This window comes from Phyllobates terribilis, unplaced genomic scaffold (assembly GCF_046119375.1).
Source record: "Phyllobates terribilis strain yellow unplaced genomic scaffold, ASM4611937v1 Scaffold_7__3_contigs__length_470593459, whole genome shotgun sequence".
Lineage (NCBI taxonomy): Eukaryota > Metazoa > Chordata > Amphibia > Anura > Dendrobatidae > Phyllobates > Phyllobates terribilis.
Genome location: NW_027362767.1, coordinates 243,857,083 through 243,883,681, shown reverse-complemented (window position 1 = coordinate 243,883,681; position 26,599 = coordinate 243,857,083). Strand labels below are relative to the sequence as shown.

The window sequence follows — 26,599 nt, the reverse complement described above, 5'->3', positions numbered from 1 at the left end:
ATATATATATATATATATATATATATATATATATATAGTATATACAGTATATAGAGCACACTCAGCCCCGCAGACTCTGACATGGCACAAGAGTCGCTCTGTCTCCTGCTCTATGCAGCCCGCCCCCGCCCCCCATGGTACGGTCCTCTCTCCGGTAACCTCCCGCCGTTTCCATAGTCCTACCTGACGCCCCGGGATGCGGCCGGTCCCTCGTCTCCTACTCTCCGCTTCGTCCCTCGCCTCCGCACTGCTCCTCATCTCCACCCCCGGAAGTGACGCTCTGTCCCGGGTTGGGGGGCCGCCGGTATCCCGAGGGTTGGGTCAGGGAGCCGGTATCCTGCGTTGAGAGGGAGGATCCAATGTTCCTGGGACAAACAGATCAGAGGGGCGGGGCCTCAGAGGGCGCAACCGCCATCTTTGTTGCGGGTACGAGGACTCCATGACGGACTATGAGCTGAGCTGTCGTTGGCTGCTGTGGGATCTTGCTGTGTACGTATTCCCGGCCTCTGTGTCGTGCTTAGGGCTGATCAGGGCACACGGCTTGGCTTGTATGGTGACTTTGTTATGCAAAGTCACATGACTTGGGCTTTTTCCATAGGAATGTATTGGTGTCAGGTGGTCACCAAAAGTAGCTTGCAGCTTTTCTATGGCATGAAGAAATAAATAATTATTTTTTGTTAATGTGAGGACAGGGCGGTATTGACCTCTACTCTAGAACAGGGTCAGATGACTTCGATCACACAAATATCCCATCATGCATCGCAAATCACACAAAGATAGACTCTGACTCTGGTGCGGCAAACTGAGGCTTGTGGGTATAGCAGGGCTCTAGTGCTTGAAGCTCACGCTCGTATTATAGCGGTTCACTGCCTCCGAGATGTAGGACGACCCCCTCAGACGTCTATGGGGTCACCCTGTAGTCCTGTCTATCTCCAATGTTATACAGAGGCATACAGAACAGAAGGCCGTGCGGTGTTTTATCCAATGCCACATTATAGAGGCGCTGAATACATCATCGGCACCTGGGAAACATAAGTACATTGTGTTCCACCATATGGCGGCACAGTATGCCTATGGCTCCATAGTGTAGGGACTAAGGACTCCACAAGCTGCCATACAGGTATCGTCCTGTTCAGCCAGAGGAAGCCAAAAGCCTTCAGGCAGATGCCGAATTCTCTCATTTTAGGGAAAAATAGTTTCCCAACTATCTGATTCAAGTCGTCCCCATCACCTTTTTTATTTGTGAACTATTCTAGTGAATTCCTCCAGTTGAGCGATTCATAGTGTCACTGCTCTTACAGTAAAGAATCCCTGCCCATATCCGTGTAGAAACCTCACTTGCACTATACTGACCTGCCACACAGCTCAGGAGACCACCATTCTGCAGAGATGACGGCATAGTGCACCAATAGCACTTAGCCGCACCACTCCTGCCCATGATCCACTCTTTTCTGACATGCAGTATATATGTAAGCAGACACAGACTTGCATGTCTAACCAGATGGTTGGAGAAATACATGGTGGGCCTCACATGGGTTCCTGGTCGCAGCTTGTGCCCCCTGCTCCTCTCATAGTGATTGCCCTCATGTTACACCTACAGTCCCGGGTATGAAGAGGTCATCAGAACTATTCCTTTGATATTTTTCTACATCATTATTAGCCCTTTTTTTTGCCAAACTAAATACCCCAATTTTGATAATTTTTCTGGGTATTGTATTCCACCTAATATTTCTGGTGCCACCAGAGATGGTGCAGATTGATTCGCAGGACCCAGTCCATCAGCCACGTCAGTAATCTGTGGCCGCTGAACAGAAGCCTTGAAAAACGTCTGCAGCTCTTCTTTTGATTAGTCAGCCTGGCGCAACGTCATGTGAGCATCCTGCCGCGACGTTGACCTTATGCCAGGCCAGCTAATCAAAAAAGGAGCCGGGGAGGGGGGTCCCAACACTCCGGTTTAGCGGTTACAAAAATGACCTGTTCGCTGATCCACCAGGTTCTTGCGAATTGATTTGCCCATTTCTAGTATCTATAATACATTACAGTCCTGCTTTGTATCAATTGCAGTAATCACAGTTTAGTATCATCTGCCTGTGCGGTGTCTCCTGTCTAGGACCCTTGTTGTGAGGTTGGTCCTCCTTTGGCCTTCACAGGATTTTCCCTGGATGACAGCCTTCCTCACTTTACATGTCATCATAGCAGATGGGATCTAAGGGGTAACATTTCTCCTTGTGGAGAGTGACAATCCAGGCATGGCATGTCAAAGAAAGGAGACTTATACCCCATGCATGCTTCTCTGAGAAATTTAATATGCAAATTGCCTTTTCAGAGAGGAAGAGAACTAGAACTCTAGCACCACCTATTGGAAGTAGCAATCCTAAAAGTCATTATCGACCCTTTAACGAGCCTTGCCAGAGGAGCATGCATGGTGTAGAAGTCTCCTCACTCTGACATGCCAGGCTTGGCTTGTCACTCTCCACAAGGAGAAACCTTACCCCTTAGATCCCAGTTTCAGCCTCTCGTCCAACCTAATCAGATCTCATTCTTTGCACTGATGAGGGGCAATACCCTGAAACACTGTGTCTACTAATTGAGATTCCTGGTTTGGCTTTTATCCTAAGTCATATGACAAGGCTTGTTAAAGAGTCGATATTGACTTTTAGGATGGTTAGTTCCAATATGTGGCACTAGAGTTCTTGTCCTCTTCCTCGCTGAAGAGGCAATTTGCACATCATAGTAAATGTCACATACAGTAATACCTTGACTTACGACTTTAATTCGTTCTGTGACTGAGCTTTTAACTCAATTTGCTCTTATATCAAATTACATTTCCCCATTAAAATGAATTGAAATGCTATTAATCCATTCCAGCCCCCCCAAAAAACACACCAATTTTTTCTGTTAGGTGTTTTTAAATAAGTTAACTTCACTTAATCATCTTCACATATAAATATAGCAAATATTGAACCCTAAAGCCAACACTCCAAAGAGTCAGAGAACGCACATAATAGTGCAGTATACTGAACATTGCTGCACATGTGAAATAACATACAGTACTGCCACAGAAAAAATTTCAGAAGCATAAACCAAAAAATAACTATTATCCTTTGTACAGCCCCATGTCAAATGCATGCAGCATGCAGTGCTAAAATAGAGTCCATCCCAGGAAAATGAATGTCAAGAAAAGGTCAAAAGTATAACAGCAATGACAGAGATGCTTGTACGGCAGGATAACCACATCACTGGTAACTCAGATCTAGGCTCGCATCATAAAACAATAAATCAACTGAGCGGACAGCTCGTATCCCGGAGAATTCGTAAGCAGATGCACTTGTTAGTCAAGGTATTGGACATTGGAGCTGAGCTGCAGTACCTGAGAACGGCCACTACACCTTGTACGGCGCTGTGGTGTTTTGACTCCTTAGGCTATGTGCCCACGTTGCATTTATGAAGCAGAAAATTTCTGCTTCATTTCTGCAAGTCCTCTCCCGGAAAAACGCATGCGGAATTCCGCACGCGTTTATCGCGCATTTTTCGCGCGTTTATCACGCGTTTTCCACATGCGGAATTGCCTTGCGTTTTTTATGCATTGGACAAAGGCAATTCCGCTTGCGGAAACGCAAAATTAAATGACATGCTGCGGATTTTTGAACGCAGCATAAACGCTGCGGAAAAATCCGCAGCATGTGCATAGAACTTGCGGAATCCCATTGGGGACCATGGGGTGCGGGTTACCAAGCGTTTTACAAGCGTTTCCGCTGCGGAAATTCCGCATCAAAAACGCTTGAAAAACGCTACGTGGGCACACAGCCTTACACTGCTTGCTTTCAGAGCCTGCGGAAAACTACAACAGCTGATCGGTGGGGGGGGGGTCAGGTGTCAGAATCCCACCGATCTGATATTTGTGACTTGTCCTAAGGATAGGTCATCGGTATCATAGTCTTGAACATCCCCTGTAAAGTCCATCTGTAATGAGTGGGAATAGAATGACTGCTGCAAAGCCCACTTTTAGTTTCCATTTAACATATGGATCAGAAAAGCTTCCGACATAGACCTAACAGCGGCATCCATCATCTATAGAATAATATAGGATCTGTTTAATCCCCTCCCGACATATTACATTATGTACATCGGGTGCAAGTGTATGGAGTGCTGCAGGTGCCAGCTGTGTTATACAGCTGCATTGTGAAGCAGATGTGCTGTTTTGGAGATCGGGACTGCAGGGTGACCTCCATAGTGAAAGCTGTATTGGCTCCATATAGATTGTAAAAGAGGTTCATATTATAATAGATGCATATATTGGCTATTAACATCTGCACGTTCCCTGCCTGGCACCTCCGGATGGCGTGCTGTAGAAACCATGCAGGTGACTGGTACAGATGGGACCGGCAGAGGCACACGCTTAGTTTTCGCATGTAGATCACTAGATCACCATTACTCTGAAGCCAGCAGCCATTAAGTGGAAGATGTACTGTACTTGATGGTGTATCTTCAGCCTCTCCACCTCATGCTGTAGGTGATGGTCCCATTCAGAGGCAGAGTGGTTGGATACATGGCGACTACTGCACAATGGTGTGAGCGGCTCTGCGGCACCACTGCCAACTGCAATCATGTGAGTATATCTTACCAAGCATTGTTTAATAGGGCAAATCTCAGATAATCTCCATGTAAACTGGTAGTAATGAGCACATCTGAGGGATTATAATGGGTGCACTTATGTAAATGTATAAATTCAGTTTGTGCTCATCATGGCAGTCTTTAAAGCACACGTCCACATTGTTTTGCAGGAATTATAGTCCACAGTTACTTATTGATATACTGATAACCTATCAATATCACATCAGTGGTGGTCCGACACTCAGAACCCCCGAGCAGTCAGCTGTTACCAGTCGGATATAAACATTGAGCGGAGTCGGGGAACAACATTGCTCCATTCACTGTTAAGTGTACTGCAGCTCAATACCAGAACCACATTTATTACATGTGATGTAGCCCAAACCATGGAAAAAAATCTGTCAAATTGGAGGGTAGTCAAAAGCGAGCTTCATTGCAGTCTATGGAGGCCCAGTTGTGTCGCAGTAACCACGTGACCCCATAGACAATCAGCAGATGCAATGCAACACTGACTTTCATTTTGCCATTTAGTCCATAATATACACAATATATGTATAATAGAGATGAGAAAATTGATTCACTGGACCCTGGTCCAACAGCAAGGTCAGTACTCCATGGCCGCTGGGCCCAGAATCTTGCAAACTGCCTCCTATCTGCTGGCATCTGCGGCTCCAGTTTTGATTAGCTGGCCTGGCGCGTGTCATCATAGTGGCATGACGCACACACAATGTCGCACCAGACTGGCTAATCAAAAGACGAGCTGCAAATGCCAGCAGGTAAGAGGCGTCTCACAGAGCTCCCATCCAGCGGCCGTGGACTACTGGACTAGCGTCTGGACCAGGGTGCTGCAGATTTATTCACTCATTTTATAGAGCACATTATTGTCTATGGCTTTTTTTTCTTGCAGACTGAATTATTAGGCCACGGCCCCACTATCAGTATTTGGTCAGTATTCGGTCAGTATTTTTTCTCAGGAGTGGGAGACAAAACCAGGTGAGGAACAATCAGAGAAAAGCTATAATAGAAACAAGTCACCAATTCTGCATTTATCACGCACTCCTGGTTTTGGCTCCCACTCCTGAGAGAAAATACTGATAGTGGGGCCATGGCCTTATGCGCAGGTTTAATCCAGTTCGCTGATGAGACAGATTTATATCAATGAGTTGATCCATGGTGTGAATGGACAGCACACAGTTGACATCCATGTTGCATCTGCATTTGAAACATGGATGTGTGAACAGGGACGGACATACCATTGGTGCAATCTGTGCACCGGCACAGGGGCTCAAGAAGTAAGGGGGCCCACTTCCACTTCTAAATCAGCAAGCAGCTTCTGCAGCAGACACGTTATTGGACTGCAAATGGGCCCATATATTGTTCTTTCCCAGAGGCCCTCTTCTGTCTGTATCCGCCACTGCTTGTGAATATGTATTAGTGTCCGACTTGACGGATGTAAATGAAAATCTCTTCAGTGCTTTATTGAAAGATGTTTAAAACAGGTACAGCCAATCCATACAAAAATCCATACCACCAACGCGTTTCTGGCATCAAGTGCACTTACTCCTGGTGTAATGGCACTTGATGGTGATATAGCATGAATAAGGGCGCTTGATGCTAGAAATGCGTTGGCGGTATAGAATTTTGTATGGATTTGTGTACCTGTTTTAGGCCTCCTTCACATGTCCGTGTTTCTGGTACGTGTGGTATCCGTTTTTTCATGGATACCACACGTACCCACACGCAGCACGGATGACAAGGGCCAATACAAGTCTATGGGTCCGTGAGAAACGTGTACAACAAAACGGATGGCATCAGTGACTACCTCCGTACTGTTCGTGTTCAACATTGCAAAGTATAGGAGAAGCTTTGTAATTAATTTCTTTCTCCATACCCGAAAAACACTGATGACACTGATGGTAAAAGCAGACACACGGATGGAAACCACAGATGACACCAGTACTGTTTTTTCATGTACGTGTTTTATACAAACGTGTCAAGGAGCCCTTAAACATTTTGCAATAAAGCAATGAAGAAATTTTAATATACATTTGTTGAGCTGGACCATTCTTTCTTTGGATTTATAAGGCGCCCCAGGACAGTGGCGAGGTGCCTAGCTGGGTACATATCTATGGCGAACGGCTATTTTCACCTTTGCAGTCTGTAATAGTGTGTATGTATTAATTCCATGCACAAGGCAACAAGAACCCAAAATAATTAGCTGCAAGTGATAACATTCTGGTGGCCCCTGACGTACATCTACGCCTATATATCTGTAAATTTATTCCCCCCACCCCAGTGCCCAAAACCCCATAAAATGGCCCTCGTCGGTCAGTATTGGGGCAAAGTGGTTAGATTATTCCGTAAGGTAAATATAGTATGTGAAGACCCTTCCGTTGGCATAATATTACTCAGACAACACAGGGTGAGGGTAAAACAGTGTGGCAATACTTTATTGAACCACCAAACAGACAATAAACATATAGAACAGTCCCAGCAAATACCCAAGATGGTGCAAAATTACAAAGTCTCACCCCTCCGCTGGCCCGCCAGGAATAGAGCAGTTGCAACTTTGGGACTTCCAGGGCCGACTACTTTAACTAGTGGCCCCCTGCTTTGGGTGGACATCCACAGAGAGGAGGTAGTGGCAAGCTTAGGAAGCTGACAGTCCATTGAGGTACAAGACCAGGAGACCCGAGGGTCCCATCCTGGCTTCTCTGGACATATCCATGTAACCAGTTGACCGGATGGTCCCAACCTGGCTTTCTCAGAGTGTATCCATGGGTTCCAGGTGACCGGATGGTCCTAACCTGGCTTTTCCGAACATATCCATGGGACCAGGTGACTGGAGGGTCACAATCCTGGCCTTCCCAAACGTCTCCATGGAACCAGGCGACCGGATGATCCCAACCTGGCGTCTTAGAACATATCCATGGGACCAGGTGATTGGGGGGTCACAATCCTGGTTTCCCCAAACGTCTCCATAGGGTCAGTGATGGTCAAAGGAGCAGCTCTGTATCCCTCTGGATGGAGACATGCTGTACTGTAAAGCTGTCACTTAGAGTGTTCCTGTCTTGTTTTGTAAAAAAAACTCCTGATACAGAGGCATATCCCCCTTATATAGTTCACAACTGTCCTTCAAGACATTATCTACAGGTCAGGGGGAGGTGAGATGAGTTTACCTCTCCATTGTTTGAGCATTTAATCGATCTGCATAGCTTATACTTCTCTGCTCTGCGATTCAACAAGCCAATCAACATATTTAGCAAACATTAATTGTTAAAAGACCCTGTGCAAAGATAACAGTACAATAAACTGTAGGAGCTGATATAAGATGTAAATAACAGCTATTTATCAATTAATAAATATCATCTCAGAAGTCAAAATTCAGACTTGTGACAAAAGTTCATGTTTCCCAAAGAAAGATACATAAATTCAAAAGTCAACATAAAAATAATAGTGTATTTCTCCTGGCCTACTTAATTTAGACATCAGGATAATTAATATCAAAAGCTGTGTCGTCGCATATATTAGGGAAATGTCCTATAAGCGATTTTCTAGTACGCTAGTAAAAAAAGATCAGTGGAATGCAATGGGGATGGTGCATGTAATGATGGCGCCACCTCATGCACAGCTCGTCTCCATTATATCACGTTGGACTTTGTTTACAATATTCCACTTTTAGCCTTTTACTTAATTCTGTGGAAATAATGCCGAATTAATGTCTCTGGAGGGACAAAGCCCAGAGGAGATTTAGGACACATCCTGTACACGTGTTGCACTTGGCCATGTTATTAATCTGCCTATCAGTGACATGGGAAATTGCCTGCTCCCACAATTCTCACGCATCTAATCCTGGCTTAAGATATTAACAGATGTTGTGAAATGTGATAACGTTCACCACACACTAGGCCTCATTTATCAAAACTGTCTACAACAGAATCTGTCATTGTTACCCATAGCAACCAATCAGAGCTCAAATTTCATTTCTTAACCTGCTCAGAAAAAATGAAATCTGAGCTGTGATTGGTTGCTAGAGGCAACAAAGATAGCAACTTTGATAAATGAGGCCTAGTACATTTTTAAGAACGTTAGGCAATTTATTTAGGGGGGATTTTGAGGTATAAAGTCCTCCGATTGGATGGCGTCTATTTATATCACTTAAAAGGCGTTAGTCTTCAACTGCGCAAAAATAAAAATACATTTTGTACTTCACTACAACGTTTCGAAAAGAGGCAAATGATAGACTAAGCTAAAACATATGACAGCTATGCCGAACTAAAGAAAGAATAGGAAAACAACGGACCAAACCAAGTTAAAAAGGCAAGAGTTAACTCCTTGTCAGTTGTATCACATGTGCGCCATCACCCCCTGGCCTTCTGGCCCAAGCTCAACAGACTCATTGGCTGGACAAATACCATATAGAGCCAAGGTTGGCTGTGTTATACATCTCCGACCACAATAGTTTAACCACTTAAATGCCACTTCAAGCATGATAGCGGTATTTAAAGGGCTTTAAAATTTTGTCCGTCAGTTCTGATGGCCTTCAACTCCTCATCCACTTTGCATACATGTGGTCACGTGCCAACTAGACTTGCACAGCCTCGCTCAGAACAAGTAAATTTTGCGAGGCCGGACACGTCTAGTCGGAATGTGGCTGGTAATGTGAAAATCTCATACTTGTAGTCATATGACCGCCTGCTCGCGACACTTGAGAGTCTTGACGGCGCGGACTCAAGTCTGGACAACTCATTTTAGGAGTTATATTATGAATACAATAATGCTCATTGACAGCAATTTGTTGTATCTAAACCTTATCATAGGCAGTGATATCAGCAGCCCTCCGCAGATGAGGGTGGCCATGCACATGTTGGCTAAAGTAGCCCATTTTCGATGATCATTTAATGTGTATTGAAATGCCATGTCTGTTTGAGGTTGAGAGAAAGAAGGATCAGGCATGCTGTATTTCAACATGCCTGATCCTTTTTTTTTTTTCTCAGAGGAAATAAACCAGCCTCAGATGTGCCCGGAAGATACTTACTCCTCTATTCTTAAAGGGATTTTCTGGTTTCAGAAAACCCCTCGCACAGGTGAAGTTTGTTAAAAAAAAGTAAACTCACCCTTCCGTTGTCCAACGCTGAATCTCTGCCTCTACTCCTGGTGTCTATTATTGTTTGCAGCGCTGATGTCAGATCAACGGTTCTGCTGCCAATCATAGAGCTCAGCAGCTTGTGACATCAACTTGGGCAGAGCCGCTCAGTTCAACGCTGCAGACAATAACAGACCCGGAGAGATGTGCTGTAGACTCAGCACTGGACCCGAAAAGGGTGAGTAAAGCACTTTAAAAAAAAAAACTGCAGCTAGGGGCAAGGATTTTGCAAAAAAATGAAAACCCCCTACTTCTCGGAATCGAGATTTTTTTGGGGTCCCAGTGGTCAGACCCCTAGAAAGAACAAAGTTATCCCCTATGTCATGAAAAATAAAAAAAATTAGATATCTATCTGAGGCATAAACAATCAGTTTCACAGCAGGCTGTAAAATGAGACATTTTTTTGGCCACTAGATGGCAGCACAAGTGAAAACAAACCAATATGTACAACGCATTTCATTTTCTGACGATAGTGTCTTTTTAAAAGTTAACACTGTTGGCCAATAATTATATATCCAAATGCCCTTTTTAAGACTTTTTTTTTTACCAGCTTTTGGTAAGCCGTGTCCGGATGCAGCGATTTTTCCACTGAACTGTCATACACCAAGAATCAATGACTTTGCCTCTAGTATAAAATGATTAGAAGTGCATATAATAGTTGTTTTGTAATCTACCATGTTATTAATTAACCCTCCTACAGAATTGTTTGCCCTCGGGGTCAGAGCTGGAGGTCACATTGGGGTACATAGGGCATCATTTCATAAGCTCCTTTGTCCGTTACTGTACGGCGCCCATTCAAGTAGGCACAGCGCTGCACGCTCTGGTGCACACATCATACACTTGTCCTCTCCGCCAGAATGCCCTCACATTCTTTAGCTGTTGCAAGGTACAAAGTCCAATGTCTGCTCTTCCTGCCTGGTTCCATGTGGAAAGGTTGCGGGGGGCGATCGTCTGATCACTGTACTTTACAAAGGAGGGGGATCCGAGGCTGCCTCTCACTACTCCATGCTTTTACCAACCACATACAGGACAAGATGGCAAAACGGATCCATGCCCGGAGACTGGAGGGAGTGGATGAAAATATCTGGTGAGTCGGAGATGTGATATTTTTTGGCTAATTGGGTTTGATAAGCGCAGAGCCCAAAATTCTTCATCATTTAGCCTTAGGTCAGATATTCTCTTCTTATGTAATTCACCTAGAAGTTGTTAGATCTGCTCCAGGGAAAGCTGGGTGACAATATGAACAAAATGGCAACTTCTTCGGAAATTGTAACCCAGCATTCTCAGACTCCAAAATGATAGATCTGCCTATTAGAGGGGCTTTCCTGTACTATACACCATCTCATTAATGGCCCAGGGTGGTGCATAAATAAAATAATTGTATACTAATGCTTCTCGCTCTCAGCCCTGTATACCCTGCCTTTCTCCTAACATATTGGCACGTGACCACTGCAGCCGTCACGTTTCTGCCTGAGTAGAAAAAACACTGTTCTTCCACTCAGACAGAATTTTGAAGGCTGCAGCCAATCAGTGTCTAATTGGCTGCAGCGGTCACGTTACATTTTTTTTGACAGGTAGATAGCAGGGGACACAGGGCTGAAAGCAGAGGCTCAGCGCTTGTCCAGGATGGAACTATAGAGGGTTTTTATTATTATTATTATTATTATTATTATTTAATCAGGCAGCATTCTGGGGCCACTTATAAGGGGTTGTCTCACTTTATAGCTCTGCCATTAATGTTAATCAGAGTATTTCAGTATGACTGTGCTGACCTCACACTGGTTAAATAGACTTATAGAGGTTGTCCAGGACTTGTATATCAATGATCAATTTTTTGGATAGGTAATTAAAATCAGACCAGTGGGGGTCCTCAATATATTAATCCTGGAGAGCCCCTTTAAGGAGCAGCTGTCAGAAAACCCCAACAATTCCATACACATGCACACTTGACCCAGCCAAGCGTGCTTGTGTTTAAATGGAGGCTTAATTACCAGAAGGGTTGGGATTTGAAGTTACACCTGCCCAATTACACCAAAATGAATGTAAAATTAAGGTTGGGATGAGGGGCAGGCAATGTAGGTTGCTGCCTAAGGTGCCAGCGTATGATGAGCACTTCTATTCAGTGCAGGAGATGAAGAGAGCACGTGTGGGGGGCACTGTGTAAAACGCATGTATTGCTGCCTAGAAGCCTGTCCCACCATTGTATAAAACCTATAGCCAAGGATAGGGACTACCTGTAAAATAATAGGGGGTTTTGTGATTCTCCGAGATCTGAACGCAAGACTTCTCTTGTTATATATCCTGCAGGGTGGAGTTCATCAGCCTCGCTGATCAGTATAAAACCGTGAACCTGGGACAAGGCTTCCCCGATTTTTCTCCACCGAGTTATGTGAGAGAAGCGTTTTCCAAAGCCATCAAAGATGAGGGCTCCTTACTGAACCAGTACACCAGAGCCTTTGTGAGTATGTCACTCCATATCTAGAGATGACATCATCATGTCAGTCGTTGTTTAAAGATGACATCATCATGTCAGTCATTGTTTAAAGATGACATCGTCATGTCAGTCATTGTTTAGGGATGACATCGTCATGTCAGTCATTGTTTAGAGATGACATCGTCAATATCATTGTTTAGAGATGACATCATCATGTCATTGTTTAGAGATGACATCATGTCAGTCCTTGTTTAGAGATGACATCATCATGTCAGTCATTGTTTAGAGATGACATCATGTCAGTCATTGTTTAGAGATGACGACATCATGTCAGTCATTGTTTAGAGATGACATCATCATGTCATTGTTTAGAGGTGACATCATCATGTCAGTCATTGTTTAGAGATGACATCATCATGTCATTGTTTAGAGATGACATCATCATGTCAGTCATTGTTTAGAGATGACATCATCATGTCATTGTTTAGAGATGACATCATCATGTCAGTCGTTGTTTAGAGATGACATCATCATGTCATTGTTTAGAGATGACATCATCATGTCAGTCGTTGTTTAGAGATGACATCATCATGTCAGTCCTTGTTTAGAGATGACATCATCATGTCAGTCCTTGTTTAGAGATGACATCATCATGTCAGTCATTGTTTAGAGATGACATCATCATGTCAGTCATTGTTTAGAGATGACATCATCATGTCAGTCATTGTTTAGAGATGACATCATCATGTCAGTCATTGTTTAGAGATGACATCATCATGTCAGTCATTGTTTAGAGATGACATCATCATGTCATTGTTTAGAGATGACATCATCATGTCAGTCATTGTTTAGAGATGACATCATGTCATTGTTTAGAGATGACATCATCATGTCAGTCATTGTTTAGAGATGACATCATCATGTCAGTCGTTGTTTAGAGATGACATCATCATGTTATTGTTTAGAGATGACATCATCATGTCGGTCCTTGTTTAGACATGACATCATCATGTCAGTCCTTGTTTAGAGATGACATCATCATGTCAGTCCTTGTTTAGACATGACATCATCATGTCAGTCCTTGTTTAGACATGACATCATCATGTCAGTCCTTGTTTAGAGATGACATCATCATGTCAGTCCTTGTTTAGACATGACATCATCATGTCAGTCATTGTTTAGAGATGACATCATCATGTCAGTCATTGTTTAGACATGACATCATCATGTCAGTCCTTGTTTAGACATGACATCATCATGTCAGTCCTTGTTTAGACATGACATCATCATGTCAGTCCTTGTTTAGACATGACATCATCATGTCAGTCCTTGTTTAGACATGACATCATCATGTCAGTCCTTGTTTAGACATGACATCATCATGTCAGTCCTTGTTTAGACATGACATCATCATGTCAGTCCTTGTTTAGACATGACATCATCATGTCAGTCCTTGTTTAGACATGACATCATCATGTCAGTCATTGTTTAGAGATGACATCATCATGTCAGTCCTTGTTTAGACATGACATCATCATGTCAGTCCTTGTTTAGACATGACATCATCATGTCAGTCCTTGTTTAGACATGACATCATCATGTCAGTCCTTGTTTAGACATGACATCATCATGTCAGTCCTTGTTTAGACATGACATCATCATGTCAGTCCTTGTTTAGACATGACATCATCATGTCAGTCCTTGTTTAGACATGACATCATTATTTATGCCTTCAAGTACCGTAATAAATGAGGTTTTCCTTACTTATAAGGGGTTCCTAATTTTTCTGGTACTGGTTAGGCAGTGGCTGAATGTTTCCGGGTATTTATCTAGTAATGGGCGGGCGACTCCACAGTATCAGCAGACTTCTGTGTAACTTATCCTGTAGTTCACCTCCATCCTCAGCCATGTTCCTCCATTGCAGGGACACCCTCCTTTGGTGAAGGCCCTCGCCCAGATGTTTGGACCCCTGTTCGGACAGGAGCTGAATCCTATCACTAACGTCATGGTGTCTGTCGGTGCCTATGGAGCTCTTTTTTGTTCTTTTCAGGCTCTGGTGGATGAAGGAGATGAGGTACTACACTATAGTATCACCCAATAAATTTCCATATATTAGGGATTGTACCCCTCAGTTATATTATATAGTCTACATTTCAGAGTTTAAATAAGGTTTTTATGGTACATACCGTATATTTTTTCAAAGTGTTTGATATTGTATTTTTCACATTACCATGTCACTATCTGCATAAAAAAATGTAAAATGTTGCAATTTTCACACTGGTCACAAGAACTCATACTAGACTCACACTTCCTGATCTGTCCAGAACACTTCAGCATTCTCATTATCATCACAGACAGGATTATATTGAAAGACAAGACTTCTATATACAGTAGATCCACCATTCCTAATAGGTGATGTCACAGCTCACCTCCTCCCCTCCTGTACAATGACTGATAACACCTCTATATACAGTAGATACCACAGGATCCACCATTCACAATAGATGATGTCACAGCTCACCTCCTCCTCCTCCTGTACAATAACTGATAACACCACTATATACAGTATATAACACAGGATCCGTACTTTCCGATGTCTTGTGTCTTGGCCCACAAGATTTGAGAAGCAAGAACGTCTATTATCTTCTTATTTCAGGTGATTATCATTGAGCCGTTCTTCGACAGCTATGAACCCATGACGTTAATGGCCGGCGGACGATGCGTGTACGTTCCCCTGAGGCCTGTAAGTGCTTTCATGTCATACAGTGTCTGGCACGGATTATAAGGGACGTTATATAGGGAGAATATTCTTCCATATATGACAGTGGTGCCAGCAGAAGATGGGATGTTACCTTTGTCACTATGGGGTTAATTTAATTTAAAGGAATAGCATCATCATTTAAAACTTAAGCTTTCTTAATTCCTCTTGTTGACATATTAACTCCTTCCTGACGTGTGATATACATGAACATACAGTTTGAGACCAGTTGCCTATCGCTGCTGTTTAACTCCTTAAATGCCGCTATCAATCTCTGACAGCAGCATTTAAGCGGTGCGGCGCCAGGGGTGTCCAAAGTGATAGGGTAGTGCCAGGGGGCTTACTGAAGGCCCCCGTCATTCACACAGCCTGTGGCTGTTCTTTATAGGAGATGGAGGTGCCCTTTACTATATACCACAATACCAACGCCTCAAAAGATCTAAAAAAAAAAAATAAGCAAAAGTTTAATGGGAAAAAAAAGTTTGAAAAAATATTTAAACAGTTTAAAAATGTATAACGCCTTTTTCCCATTAAAATAAAAGAATAAAAAAAAACCCTAAGATAAACATAATCGTTATCACTGTGTCCCTTTAAAAGTTTAAAAGTCTGATCTATCAAAATATAACATTGTTTAACACATGAGGTGAACTATGTACAAACCTCAACCCCACAAATAGGATGATAGGAGTCCCTGAATTTTTCGGGCTTTTATAAAAACAAGCAAGAATTGCATCCCTTCCTTTATCATACCTTTTTTTTTTTTTTTTTTTATCGAGCAGAGGCCTGCAGACGATGGAAAATCTCCAAAAAGTAGCGACTGGCGTTTGGATCCTACTGAGCTGGAAGCGAAAATCAATAAGAATACAAAAATTCTGGTTTTAAATAACCCAAATAATCCACTGGGCAAAGTAAGTATGGTAGATCTCAGTTTATTCATTTATTTTACACTCGCTTTACCCACATCCTAAATTAGTTGGGCATGTGAATGCTGCGAACAAAGGGGTTGTCCCCCTAGGATTCCCCTTCTCATTGAGAGGGTGCCCTGGCAATAGGCTGATCAGGGGATCACCGGGAGAACCAAGCAGCAAGTGTTCAATTTCCCCACAGCGCCACCGCAGGAGAAATTAAGCACTGCACAGTCCTTATTAAAATCACAGGCTGGTTATTTTGGTAAATGCTTGGATGCATTGAGTCCTCCGACTCTCCCTGTTATCTATCTCAGCTGAACGTTACATCTGATTCCTCCCTTTTCTTTCTTTTTTTAGGTATTTAGTAAAGAGGAGCTGGAGGAGATCGCCAAGATTTGCGTGAAATACGACCTGCTATGCATCTCTGATGAAGTGTATGAATGGCTGGTGTATGACGGGTGTCAACATATACGAATTGGTGAGTCCCAAAGTAGCTGCATGAAGCAGGGCTCACTGATTGCATTAGCCAACAAGAGTCCTGTGTGTCTGCAGGGTCCCCTGCCCCATAACCATGCTGCTTTTATGTCCCCAGCAAGTCTTCCAGGGATGTGGGACCGGACCATAACCATAGGAAGTGCCGGGAAGACATTTAGCGCCACAGGATGGAAGGTGAATATGGTGACTAATGTCGCCACTTAAAGAAGCACTCCTCCTCCTCCACCTCTAATCAAAGTTTTTCTCCTCTTAATATATTGCAGTCATCATATTATTTAGCGCTGTGTACTTACAATTGCTCATTTTGCCTTTCTACCCAGATAATTCTTCTCTTTTCCATTAGGTCTATGACATCACATGATTCTAAACAGACTAGCTGAATCCTTCTAAGATCTATGTAGAAACAGGAGGTCAATTTTCTCTGCACAAGTCAGGAGTTACTGCAAAAGTCTATGGCAGGGGGAGGAACGAAGCAGCTGGGTGTGGAGTTGAAAAGGGGAATGATTTCTGCAGGGACAAGTGACTTCCTGTTTCTACATAGAGCAGAGAAAAGAGATGAATTAGCTGGGTAGAAAGGTAAAATGAGCAATTGTAAGTACACCAGCTTTGATGGGAGGAGGAGTGCTTATTTAATATTAGACATCAGGGGCATTTTAATTAGGGCTATAAATTGCACACAACACAAACCGTTCCTACAAGCCATGATGTGTTCTTGGTTACAGGTTGGATGGGCTTTCGGGCCTGATTGTCTTCTGAAACATCTCCGGACTGTGCATCAGAATTCTGTCTATCACTGTGCAACCGGTGCCCAGGTAAGAGCCTGAGAGCGAGGGCAGCTCGTCACATCTGTCCCCCTATACCTACACACGCCTTATGGTGTCTCTGGAAAGGAGTTATTACAAATGGGCAAGCCCTTTAAGAACGTACACAACACTGCAGCATAATGCTTGACTACATCTGCTTTACAGAGTCAGCCATAATCTTGATCAGCCAATTGCTATTCTTCCTTCTGGCACCGACTTATTTCCCGGAAAACAAAAGGATCGGCTGTCCGAAATCTGACGTGCTAGATCCTTGACATCATTTGTCGGGCGACTCGGGATGGCCCCATACACATTAGGCCTTTAGTTTTGTCATATTCTCCAAAAACTATGCCAAAACTTTCAATTTCGGCAACTTCTATGACTGCTAGATCTGCTGCCGTGCTTAAACTGACAGCATCTGGAAGGGAGCAGTGAAGGCACAGAGAAGACTCAATTGGATAAAAAGCAGAGATTTCACATACTGCGCTCCAGAAGCAACAATTGTGAATATCTCTGCAATGGAACGACGCAGCTCAAAACGGAAAAGAGCGTCAGAGTGAGGGGATCTCAGGGATTTTTACAATTTTAATTTTAGCAAGTGATAGGTCCTATTTAAATGCAGAAAGGAAAAAAAATGGCGTTTTCCAGTCAACACACTTTCTAAATAAATGCAACAAAAAGTGATCAAAACGTTGTTTGTATCCAAAAATGATATCAATAAAAATGTCAGCTCAGCACACAAAATGCAAACGCTCCCACAGCTCTATTGATAGAAAAAAAGAACAAAAGTTATGGTGACAAAAATCTAATTTCAGATTGTTTTTAACCATAAAATATATATATATATATAAAAAAACTTGTGAGTTTGGAATTGCTGTAATGGCACTGATATGAAGAATTATATTTCCAAATTATGTTTACCGCACAATGAACGTTATAAGAACAGAATCCCCCCCCCCCCCAAACAAACAAACAATGGTGGAGTTGCATTTTTTTTTCCTCCTCTATGTGCAATTTTTTCTCAGTAGATTTTATGGTAGCGTGAATGATGTCTAGTAAAATTATATCTTGTCCTTCATTAAAACAAGCCATGTAGATGGGGGAAAAAAATAAAACATTTTTATGGCTTTTGAAAGAAGGGCAAGAAAAAACGGAAGCGCAAAAAGGAAAATTGGCTCTGGCGCGAAGCGGTTAATCAGAAGGCATAACAGTGCGCCCCTGTGATCGTATACTTTGTCTTGTAGGAAGCAGTGGCCCATGGATTTCAGACAGAACTGGAGAGGCTGGGGAAGTCTGATTGTTACTTTATACAGTTGCGGGATGAGCTGCAGAAGAAGCGGGACCGGCTTTACCGCTGCCTTACAGAGGTGGGGATGAAACCTATAATGTCCCAAGGCTCTTACTTTATGATCGCTGACATCTCCCGCTTCAGTAAGTTGACACCCCAAAAGCCACAATGGCGTAATAGGGTTCTTGTAATATGAGGTTTAGTGTCACAGTCACCATGTCTGCTTTCATTCTATACAGAATCCGATGTCCCTCCTCCCACCGACCACAATGTACCATACAATAACTACTTTGTAAGATGGATGATGAAACATAAAGTAAGTCCTAACCAGGCAAGAACCTCACTGAAATAAGCAGACTTGAGGGATGAAGACAATAAGTTTATTTTGACCCAGGCAAAAAAAATATATATATTTTTGAATATTGATGGCGATCAGATGATTGCTGTAGGACTGACCCAAACGCCTCTGCTGGCTATATGTTTTTAATACAGCGGCCACTGCTGGGCAAATGTAGAATTACATGCATTCAGATCAATGACTGACCCTGTAATATGGACTCACTGTTATGGGTCTCTTTTTGCTTGAGACAAGAAGGGATCTGTAAACCGAAATAGTTTTCTAACTTTTGCTGAAGTTTGAAAACTGCTCAGAATATATTATGAGAGTTGAGCAAAAAGATTTGCAGAACCCTGGATCAGCGGTCACATTGGTAGTCTGTGGCCGCTGGACCAGAGCTCTGCAAACTTCCTTCTACCTGTCGGCATCCCCAGATCCTCTTCTGATTAGTAGGATCGTCATGACTTCATCACTGCGGCAAGACTCATGCATGACGCCGCTCCGCGCCAACTAATCAGAAGAGCTTCACGGGACATTAATCCAGCGACCACAGGCTACCGAGCAGGGTCCTGACAATCTTTTTTCTCAATATCCCTAGATTAATTTCTAGGTACAATACAAACCTCATTAGCATTAAATCTGCTTTTTTTCTTTGCATTTTTTTCTGGTTCATTAAGATCTTTCTTGCTCTTCTTCCTTGCAGCAATTGGCCGCCATACCTGTCTCTGCTTTTTACAGCTCCCTGCATAAGAAGCAGTTTGAGAACTATATTAGGTTTTGCTTTGTAAAGGTAAATATGTTTGCAGGTTAAAGTTTCCACCTTCATTGGGATTGCACAAATCGATTTGAATTGCAAAATGTACAGTATATGCAAAGCTGAAAATTTGCTTGCTGGCTCATTTGCAAAGTACGTACACTAGGGGGCAGCATGCACATTGTAATGATCGGTGCCGGACACTATTTTTTTTTTCCCCATAGGAGGATGCAACACTGGAAGCTGCAGAAAGGATCCTACAGAAGTGGAGCAACGAGTCCACAGGAGCAAAGACCCAGTAGTAACTGTTAGTAGGAGCATACTACCGGAAAGCAACACTGGTTTGCACATATTATACTTTAGAATTGTTTTTCTGTTTTTAACAATAGCACAAAATGTCGGCGCCTTGTCTTATGTTCTGTTCTAGCATCCGACAGGTGGTTTTATTGAAAAAACTGTTTGTTTTTTTTTCATTATATGGGGTCACTATGTAGTAACATCAGGGTATATGGTCTTAAAAATGGCTGCTTTCTCACTGAAACAGCGCCACATCTGTCCATTGTCTGTGTCTGGGATTGCAGTTCTGTGGATGAGCTGAGGTGGCGCTATTTTTGGAGGAAAGCGGCACTGTAAACAAGTATAAGTGATGCGCAGGGCTCTGCTATCTACACCTGTGCAATATACTTGGATAAAGTGTCAGGTCTGTGAACATCCAGGTGCTGCAAGGGAAGTGCTGGGTTTCCACGTCACAGCCAAGAATGCACTGCGGGTGCAACGTGTGAACACAGCCTTACGTGCTTTTAACCCCCATCAATCCTGTGAAGGACGGGGTCGCATCTCTGTATCCTCTGCACAGGGAGAGGAACAGCAGGTCACGCACATGCCCTGATGCTTTTTTTCAAGTCTATGGTGCAGAGGAACATTGCAGAGACTCTATTAGAACATACCACAGATTAGTCCGCATAATCCTGCAGCTACTGCAACACCTCAATGGGGAGACTTATGGACAAATAACAAAAAGGGCATCACAAAAGCCACTGAACAAAAAGATCAAGAAAAGATAGTGACATGAAGCCCATAGACGTTGCTTAGGTATAAAAAATATGTACATTTTATTAAATATATGTAGTTAAAAGTCAGTCAAATTACATGAGGAGAATCTAACACCGATAACCATGTGCAAAAAGAAAAGAAAGAACGGACATAACACACAGCCAGCTCTTATGGCTTGACTATATTATCAGTAATTAAATTAGTATGCTCCAATCCATCACACCACTCTCCTGCATCTAGAGTAGTTTATACGTCATGATTTCATATATGGATAAAGTATGTAGCTACCTTAAAATACAGGAAGCCAGGAGCGTGCCAACAGCTGGGTGTTTATTTTTTATACCTAAGCAATGTCTATGGGCTTCATGTCGCTATCTTTTCTTGATCTTTTTGTTCAGCACCATAGACTCTGAATGGAGCAGCGAGGCTGCACTCCATTCAACGCCTCCCAGGAAAGAATAGGGGATACCAGTTTTCTTTTCTGGTGGTCTCTGGAGGGGAACCCCAACCATTCTAACAGTTATCACTAGTCACTAGATGCCTTGCTTAGACTGGGATACCCCTTTAAGCCAGACATGGCAATAGAACGAAGAAGAAGGGAAACCGTATGGTAGCATACAACACTGCTGCTAGGGAGACTCGACTCCCCAACCTCCATGGCACAAAGCACTGGTTAGTCCCTGCGCTAGTCCCTGCGCTAGTCCCTGCTCTAGTCTCTGCACTAGTCTCTGCTCTGGTCCCTGCTTTAGTCTCTGCTCTGGTCCCTGCTTTAGGCTCTGCTCTAGTCTCTGCTCTGGTCTCTGCTCTGGTTTCTGCTCTGGTCTCTGCTCTAGTCTCTGCTCTAGTCTCTGCTCTAGTCTCTGCGCTAGTCCCAGCTCTAGTCCCTGCAATAGTCCCTACAGACCAGTTGCAATGCAATCTCTGATCAAGATGCTGTGTAATCCTTTATCAGTATATCTTAAATTTAGCCTTTGAGAAACTGCAGCAGGTCAGGGATCTTGCAAGAAAAGTGGCAAATATGATAAAGTTGCACTGCTTTATTAAAATGTCGGCCCCACTGTGACCGGCTGGTCTCCTACTGCCGCCTGTGAGCCACTCAGCATCTGGGTGCTGCAGGGACAGTGGAGTTATATGCCGGGTTTTTACATTGTAGCCACGGTGTAAAAAAGAAAGTGCTGCAGGCGCAATGTGTGAACCCGGCCTTACATGCTACTGGGACCCCCACCGAGATTGAAGGGGCCACAGCGCTGCTTCCCCTGCACAGAAGGCTCTTGGCCCCCCGGCCGCATAGAGAGATGGCTCCTTCACTAACACCTATGGGCACCCACAGAATTGCAGCGCTGCTGCAATTGCAAACTGTACTTCTCCCCTCAATTGTGACACTGTCTAAGGAGTAACGGCCTCTTGGGTCTCCCGACATATACGTTTTAGTAAAAATTTGTATTCCCCATTAAATAACAATTCTGAAGCAACTTTTCTTTGAACTCTGAATTACACTATCCCTCTGTTATTCCTCTTGGAAATATATGAATCAATAACTACATTACCATTGCTATTGTCAATAGGATACGTGTCCACACAATCTGATGATGTGGGGATATGCTACAACGAAACGTTAAAGGGCTACTGTCATTTAATCCTTTTTGCGAACATATAACAAAAATATACTTCATATTGATGGAGGTGTGAGGAACTGAGCCTGCACCATACACAGTAGATGACAGCAGTGTTAGACAGCCGGCATCTGCCTGCATCAGCATAGACTGGCGTTAGCTCTGATCGCTGCTGTTTAACCATTTAGATGCTGCTGTCAATCACTGGCAATGTTTAAATGGCCTGGCTCCCATCGCTGCTCCCACACCCCCACTCAACCAATGATGCTCCCATCACTGCCATACTGTTCCCCATATTAAGTCCAATCTATCAAAATTTATCAAATTCTTTAAACATTAAATGTCAAAAAAAATAAAAATTGCCCTCATACAGGTTCATCGACGGAAGAGCTAAAAATAAGTTACGGGTCTCAGAAAACTGAGGTATACAAACCAATTTTTTTTTATTTTTGCAAAGTTCTGAATCATTTTTTTTTAAAACACTAAAATGTAAAAAATAATCTATACAGTCATTGGTATCGTTGTAATCGAACTGACCAGGAGAATCTTGTTGTCAGGTCATTTTTACTGCACAATGAACACCATAAAAACAAACCCTTAAAAAACAAATGGGGGAATTGTGTTTTTTTTTTTCACCGTTTCACCACACTTGGAATTTTTCTCGTTTTTCAGTACGATATAGTAAATTGGACGATGTCACTCAAAACTGCAACTCTTCTCGCAAAAAAACAAACCCTCATACAGCTATGTCGACGGGAAAAATAAAAAAAGTTATGGAGGAATAAAGCAAAAATGAAGGAATAAAAAATCAAAAGAACACCCCTACGCAATTGTAAAACTCTTTATACCCGCCAAATATCCTTTTCAGAGTCTGGAGGCGTTCTGCTGAGGAAACATTGGGCATCCCACGTACGTCACTTATGGCGCTACGTACAGTGGGGAAAATAAGAATGGAGAGGTCTGTAATTTTTATAGTAGGTCACTTCACCTGTGAGAGACAGAATCTAAAAATAAAAAAACAGAAAATCACCTTGGATGATTTTTACATAATTTGCATTTTATTGCATGAAATAAGTATTTGATACAATAGAAAAACAGAACTTAATATTTGGTCCAGAAACCTTTGTTTGTAATTACAGAGGTCAGATGTTTCCTGTAGTTCTTGACCAGGTTTGCACACACTGCAGCAGGGATTTTGGCCCACTCCTCTGTACAGATCTTCTCCAGATCTTTCAGGTTTCGGGGCTGTCACTGGGCAACATTGAGTTTCAGCTCCCTCCAAAGATTTTCTATTGGGTTCAGGTCTGTAGACTGGCTAGGCCACTCCAGGACCTTGAAATGCTTCATACGGAGCCACTCCTTAGTTGCTCTGGCTGTGTGTTTCGGGTCATTGTTATGCTGGAAGACCCAAACATGACCCATCTTCAATGTTCTTACTGAGGGATGGAGGTTGTTGGCCAAAATCTCGCGATACATGACCTCATCCATCCTCCCTTCAATACGGTGCAGTCGTCCTGTTCCCTTTGTAGATAAGCACCCCCAAAGTATGAGGTTTCCCCCACCATGCTTCTCGGTTGTGATGGTGTTCTTGGGGTTGTACTCATCCTTCTTCTTCCTCCATATGGCGAGTGGAGTTGATACCAAAAAGTTCTGTTTTGGTCTCATCTGACCACATGACCTTCTCCCATGCCTCCTCTGGATCATCCAGATGGTCATTGGCGAATTTCAAACCTGGACATGTTCTGGTGTGAGCAGGGGGACCTTGTGTGCTCTGCAGGATTTTAATCCATGACGGCGTAGTGTGTTACTAACGGTAATGTTTGAGACTGTGCTCCCAGTTCTCTTCAGGTCATTGACCAGGTCCTCCTGTGTAGTTCTAGGCTGATTCCTGACCTTTCTCAGAATCATCCTTACCCCACGAGGCGAGATCTTGCATGGAGCCCCAGACCAAGGACGATTGACATCATCTTGTGTTTCTTCCATTTTCTAATAATTGTGCCAAAAGTTGTTGCCTTCTCACCAAGCTGCTTGCCTATTGTCCTGTAGCCCATCCCAGCCTTGTGCAGGTCTACAATTTTGTCTCTGGTGTCCTTAGACAGCTCATTGGTCTTGGCCATGGTGGAGAGGTTGGAGAGTGTGTGAACTGGTGTCTTATATACAGGTAACAAGTTCAAACAGGTGCAGTTAATACAGGTAATGAGTGCAGAGAGGAAGGACTTCTTTAAGAAAAACTAACAGGTCTGTGAAAGCCAGAACTATTGCTGGTTGGTCGGTGATCAAATACTTATTTCATGGAATAAAATGCAATTTAATTATGTAAAAATCATACAATGTGAATTTCTGGATTTTATTTAAGATTCTGTCTCTCACAGGTGAAGTGTACCTACGATAAAAATTACAGACCTCTCCATTCTTTGTAGGTGGGAAAACTTGCAAAATCGGCAGTGTATCAAATACTTATTTTACCCACTGTATATTGGAAAGGCCAGGAAGAACATACAGATCCTCCCAGGAAAGAAGATAACGAGCAGTGGTACTTGGCCAAGCGGAGATTTGGGGTATCTTTGGAACTTCAGGATTGTAAGAATATTACAAACCCAGGTTAATGCATACATTTCCAGGAGGAATAACGGAGGAAAGGCACAATGCAGAATTCAAAGAAAAGATGCCCAAGAGTTTATATTTGATGAGAAATAGAATTTTTTTTTACAACAGACTGGTCAGAATAGTCCTGATGTGGGAAAATTGCCTTATGATCTGGATTCAGCTGTGAAACTCACTGTATTTTGTTAAGAAAATAAAATGTACAATTCAATGTTTTGTGTGTGACCTGTCACTGAATCACATGGAGGAGAATTCTTAATGTCACAAAGAAAATGCTATAAATGTCTGACAAGCAGACGTCCATCCTGAAATCACAAGCTGACCTGGAAGAACATGGGACCTTTGATGGGCTGTCTTTTTCTTTAACCAGTTCAAATACTGATCGGGAACATTTTACTTTTGGGAAAAGAAAGAGCTATAAATGTTTTTTTCTCGTTCAGATATATATTTTTTGTGGTTCATGAGGCTTCTATATGGCACTGCCATATTTTTTTTTTCTGCTGATATTGGGCCAGATCAGTGGAAAAATAAGTGTCTGTTATATACATTCATTATTTTTTATGACCACACAGAACCACTAATATACTTCTAAAAATATTTTCCCCATTCTGTAACATAACCTATATTTTTATTATTTTTATATATCAGACACTTTTTTTTTTACGGTCTCTGGACCAGTAGCAGCAACTTGCATTGGCAGTGTAATTTTTTATTTATTTTTATTTATTTGTCATTTACTTTATACATATTATTCATTGTGCCCCCTATAAGGTCATAAAAGACCTTTTGGAGGGGAAGCGGGGGCATTTTATATTTTCATCTTATTTCCCTTGTAACTTGGGCTGGTCTATTAGCCCCAGTTCCAAGGGGCCTTCTAGCAGAGCCTTCTGGGGATCTCCTATGACCCAGCAGCTCCTGCTGACTCTCTATACCCAGCGATCACATGACCGCTGTGTGTGGAGTTGGAGGCGCTGTCAGCATGTCTTATTACTGTGTACACAGCGCTTGTTTAGTGCTCTGTATACAGCGATGGAGAAGGAACAGGCAGTAATAAACTCCGGTTGTCTGTCACAGATGGATCCCCGCTCCCGCAGCTACACGAATGCATGGAGCTGCACTTCTATGCAGTGACGTTTTAGAAGTCACTGTAGAATAGGAGCAGAAAACAGCCCATATCATTATTCGTACTCCAAACTGTACAGCGGGCACAGTGCATTCAGGGGGTAATGTTCTCCTGGAATCACCAAACCCAGAATCTTCTATCAGACACAGATAGAGAGGTGTGATCCATCACTGCACAGAACACGTTTCCTCCAGAGTCCAGTGGTAGCGGCTTTACACCACTTCATCTGACGCTCGGCATTGTGCTTGGTGATGTAAGGCTGTATTCAGCTGCTCGGCCATATAGCTCCCAGCGGGGGCGCAGTATTTGTGCTGATGTTAATACCAGAGGAGGTCTGGACTCTGCAGTTATGGGGTCAACAGAGCATTGGTGACTTTTCTACCAGACCCTTATTGGCAATCTGCCAAAACGGGCATTTTCCCAGTGTACCGCCAGCCCTTTAAAACTTTTTAATAAGCCCATGTGTCCGTGCGCTCTCCCTCTTACACGCGCTGACAAGGCCACCGTGCGCGCTGTGGTGGCCTTTGTCAGCACTTGTGTGAGCCGCAGCAACCCTCTCAGCTCGTGCAGGGGAGAGAGCGCGTGCACACTGGGGCTTACTAAAAAGTTTTGAAGGGCTGCGGCGGCACGCAAAGGGCTCTCTATCTGACGCTGGCCTGTACCAGCGTCAGA

The 26,599-nt window shown here is 43.1% G+C and overlaps 1 protein-coding gene across 6 annotated transcripts; it reads left to right on the top strand.

Annotated features, from left to right (window-relative positions):
* Window positions 1–345: 345 nt before the first annotated feature.
* On the top strand, window positions 346–24,712 carry KYAT1 (kynurenine aminotransferase 1). 6 transcript variants are annotated; one of them, XM_073640055.1, is made up of 14 exons: window positions 347–489; window positions 4,514–4,609; window positions 10,786–10,844; window positions 12,065–12,215; window positions 14,116–14,265; window positions 14,848–14,934; window positions 15,729–15,857; window positions 16,215–16,335; window positions 16,450–16,526; window positions 17,075–17,164; window positions 18,400–18,586; window positions 18,683–18,759; window positions 19,484–19,570; window positions 19,759–24,712. In XM_073640055.1, exons 2-14 carry the CDS (start codon window positions 4,517–4,519, stop codon window positions 19,834–19,836), a joined length of 1,386 nt encoding a protein of 461 aa, XP_073496156.1. In that variant the 5' UTR covers window positions 347–489; window positions 4,514–4,516; the 3' UTR covers window positions 19,837–24,712. The 6 variants fall into 6 exon arrangements, with proteins under 6 accessions (XP_073496158.1, XP_073496156.1, XP_073496159.1 ...); XM_073640057.1 differs by lacking the exon at window positions 4,514–4,609 and having other exon boundaries at window positions 346–489; XM_073640058.1 differs by lacking the exons at window positions 347–489; window positions 4,514–4,609 and adding an exon at window positions 10,625–10,643.
* Window positions 24,713–26,599: the final 1,887 nt, after the last annotated feature.

Excerpts from the sequence above, each read along its gene's own strand:
- KYAT1 (XM_073640054.1), top strand. The coding sequence starts at position 10,681 with ATGTGGAAAGGTTGCGGGGGGCGATCGTCTGATCACTGTACTTTACAA. Across the intron at positions 14,266-14,847 it reads TGGTGGATGAAGGAGATGAG|GTGATTATCATTGAGCCGTT; the intron begins GTACTACACTAT and ends TTCTTATTTCAG. Across the intron at positions 14,935-15,728 it reads TGTACGTTCCCCTGAGGCCT|AGGCCTGCAGACGATGGAAA; the intron begins GTAAGTGCTTTC and ends TTTATCGAGCAG.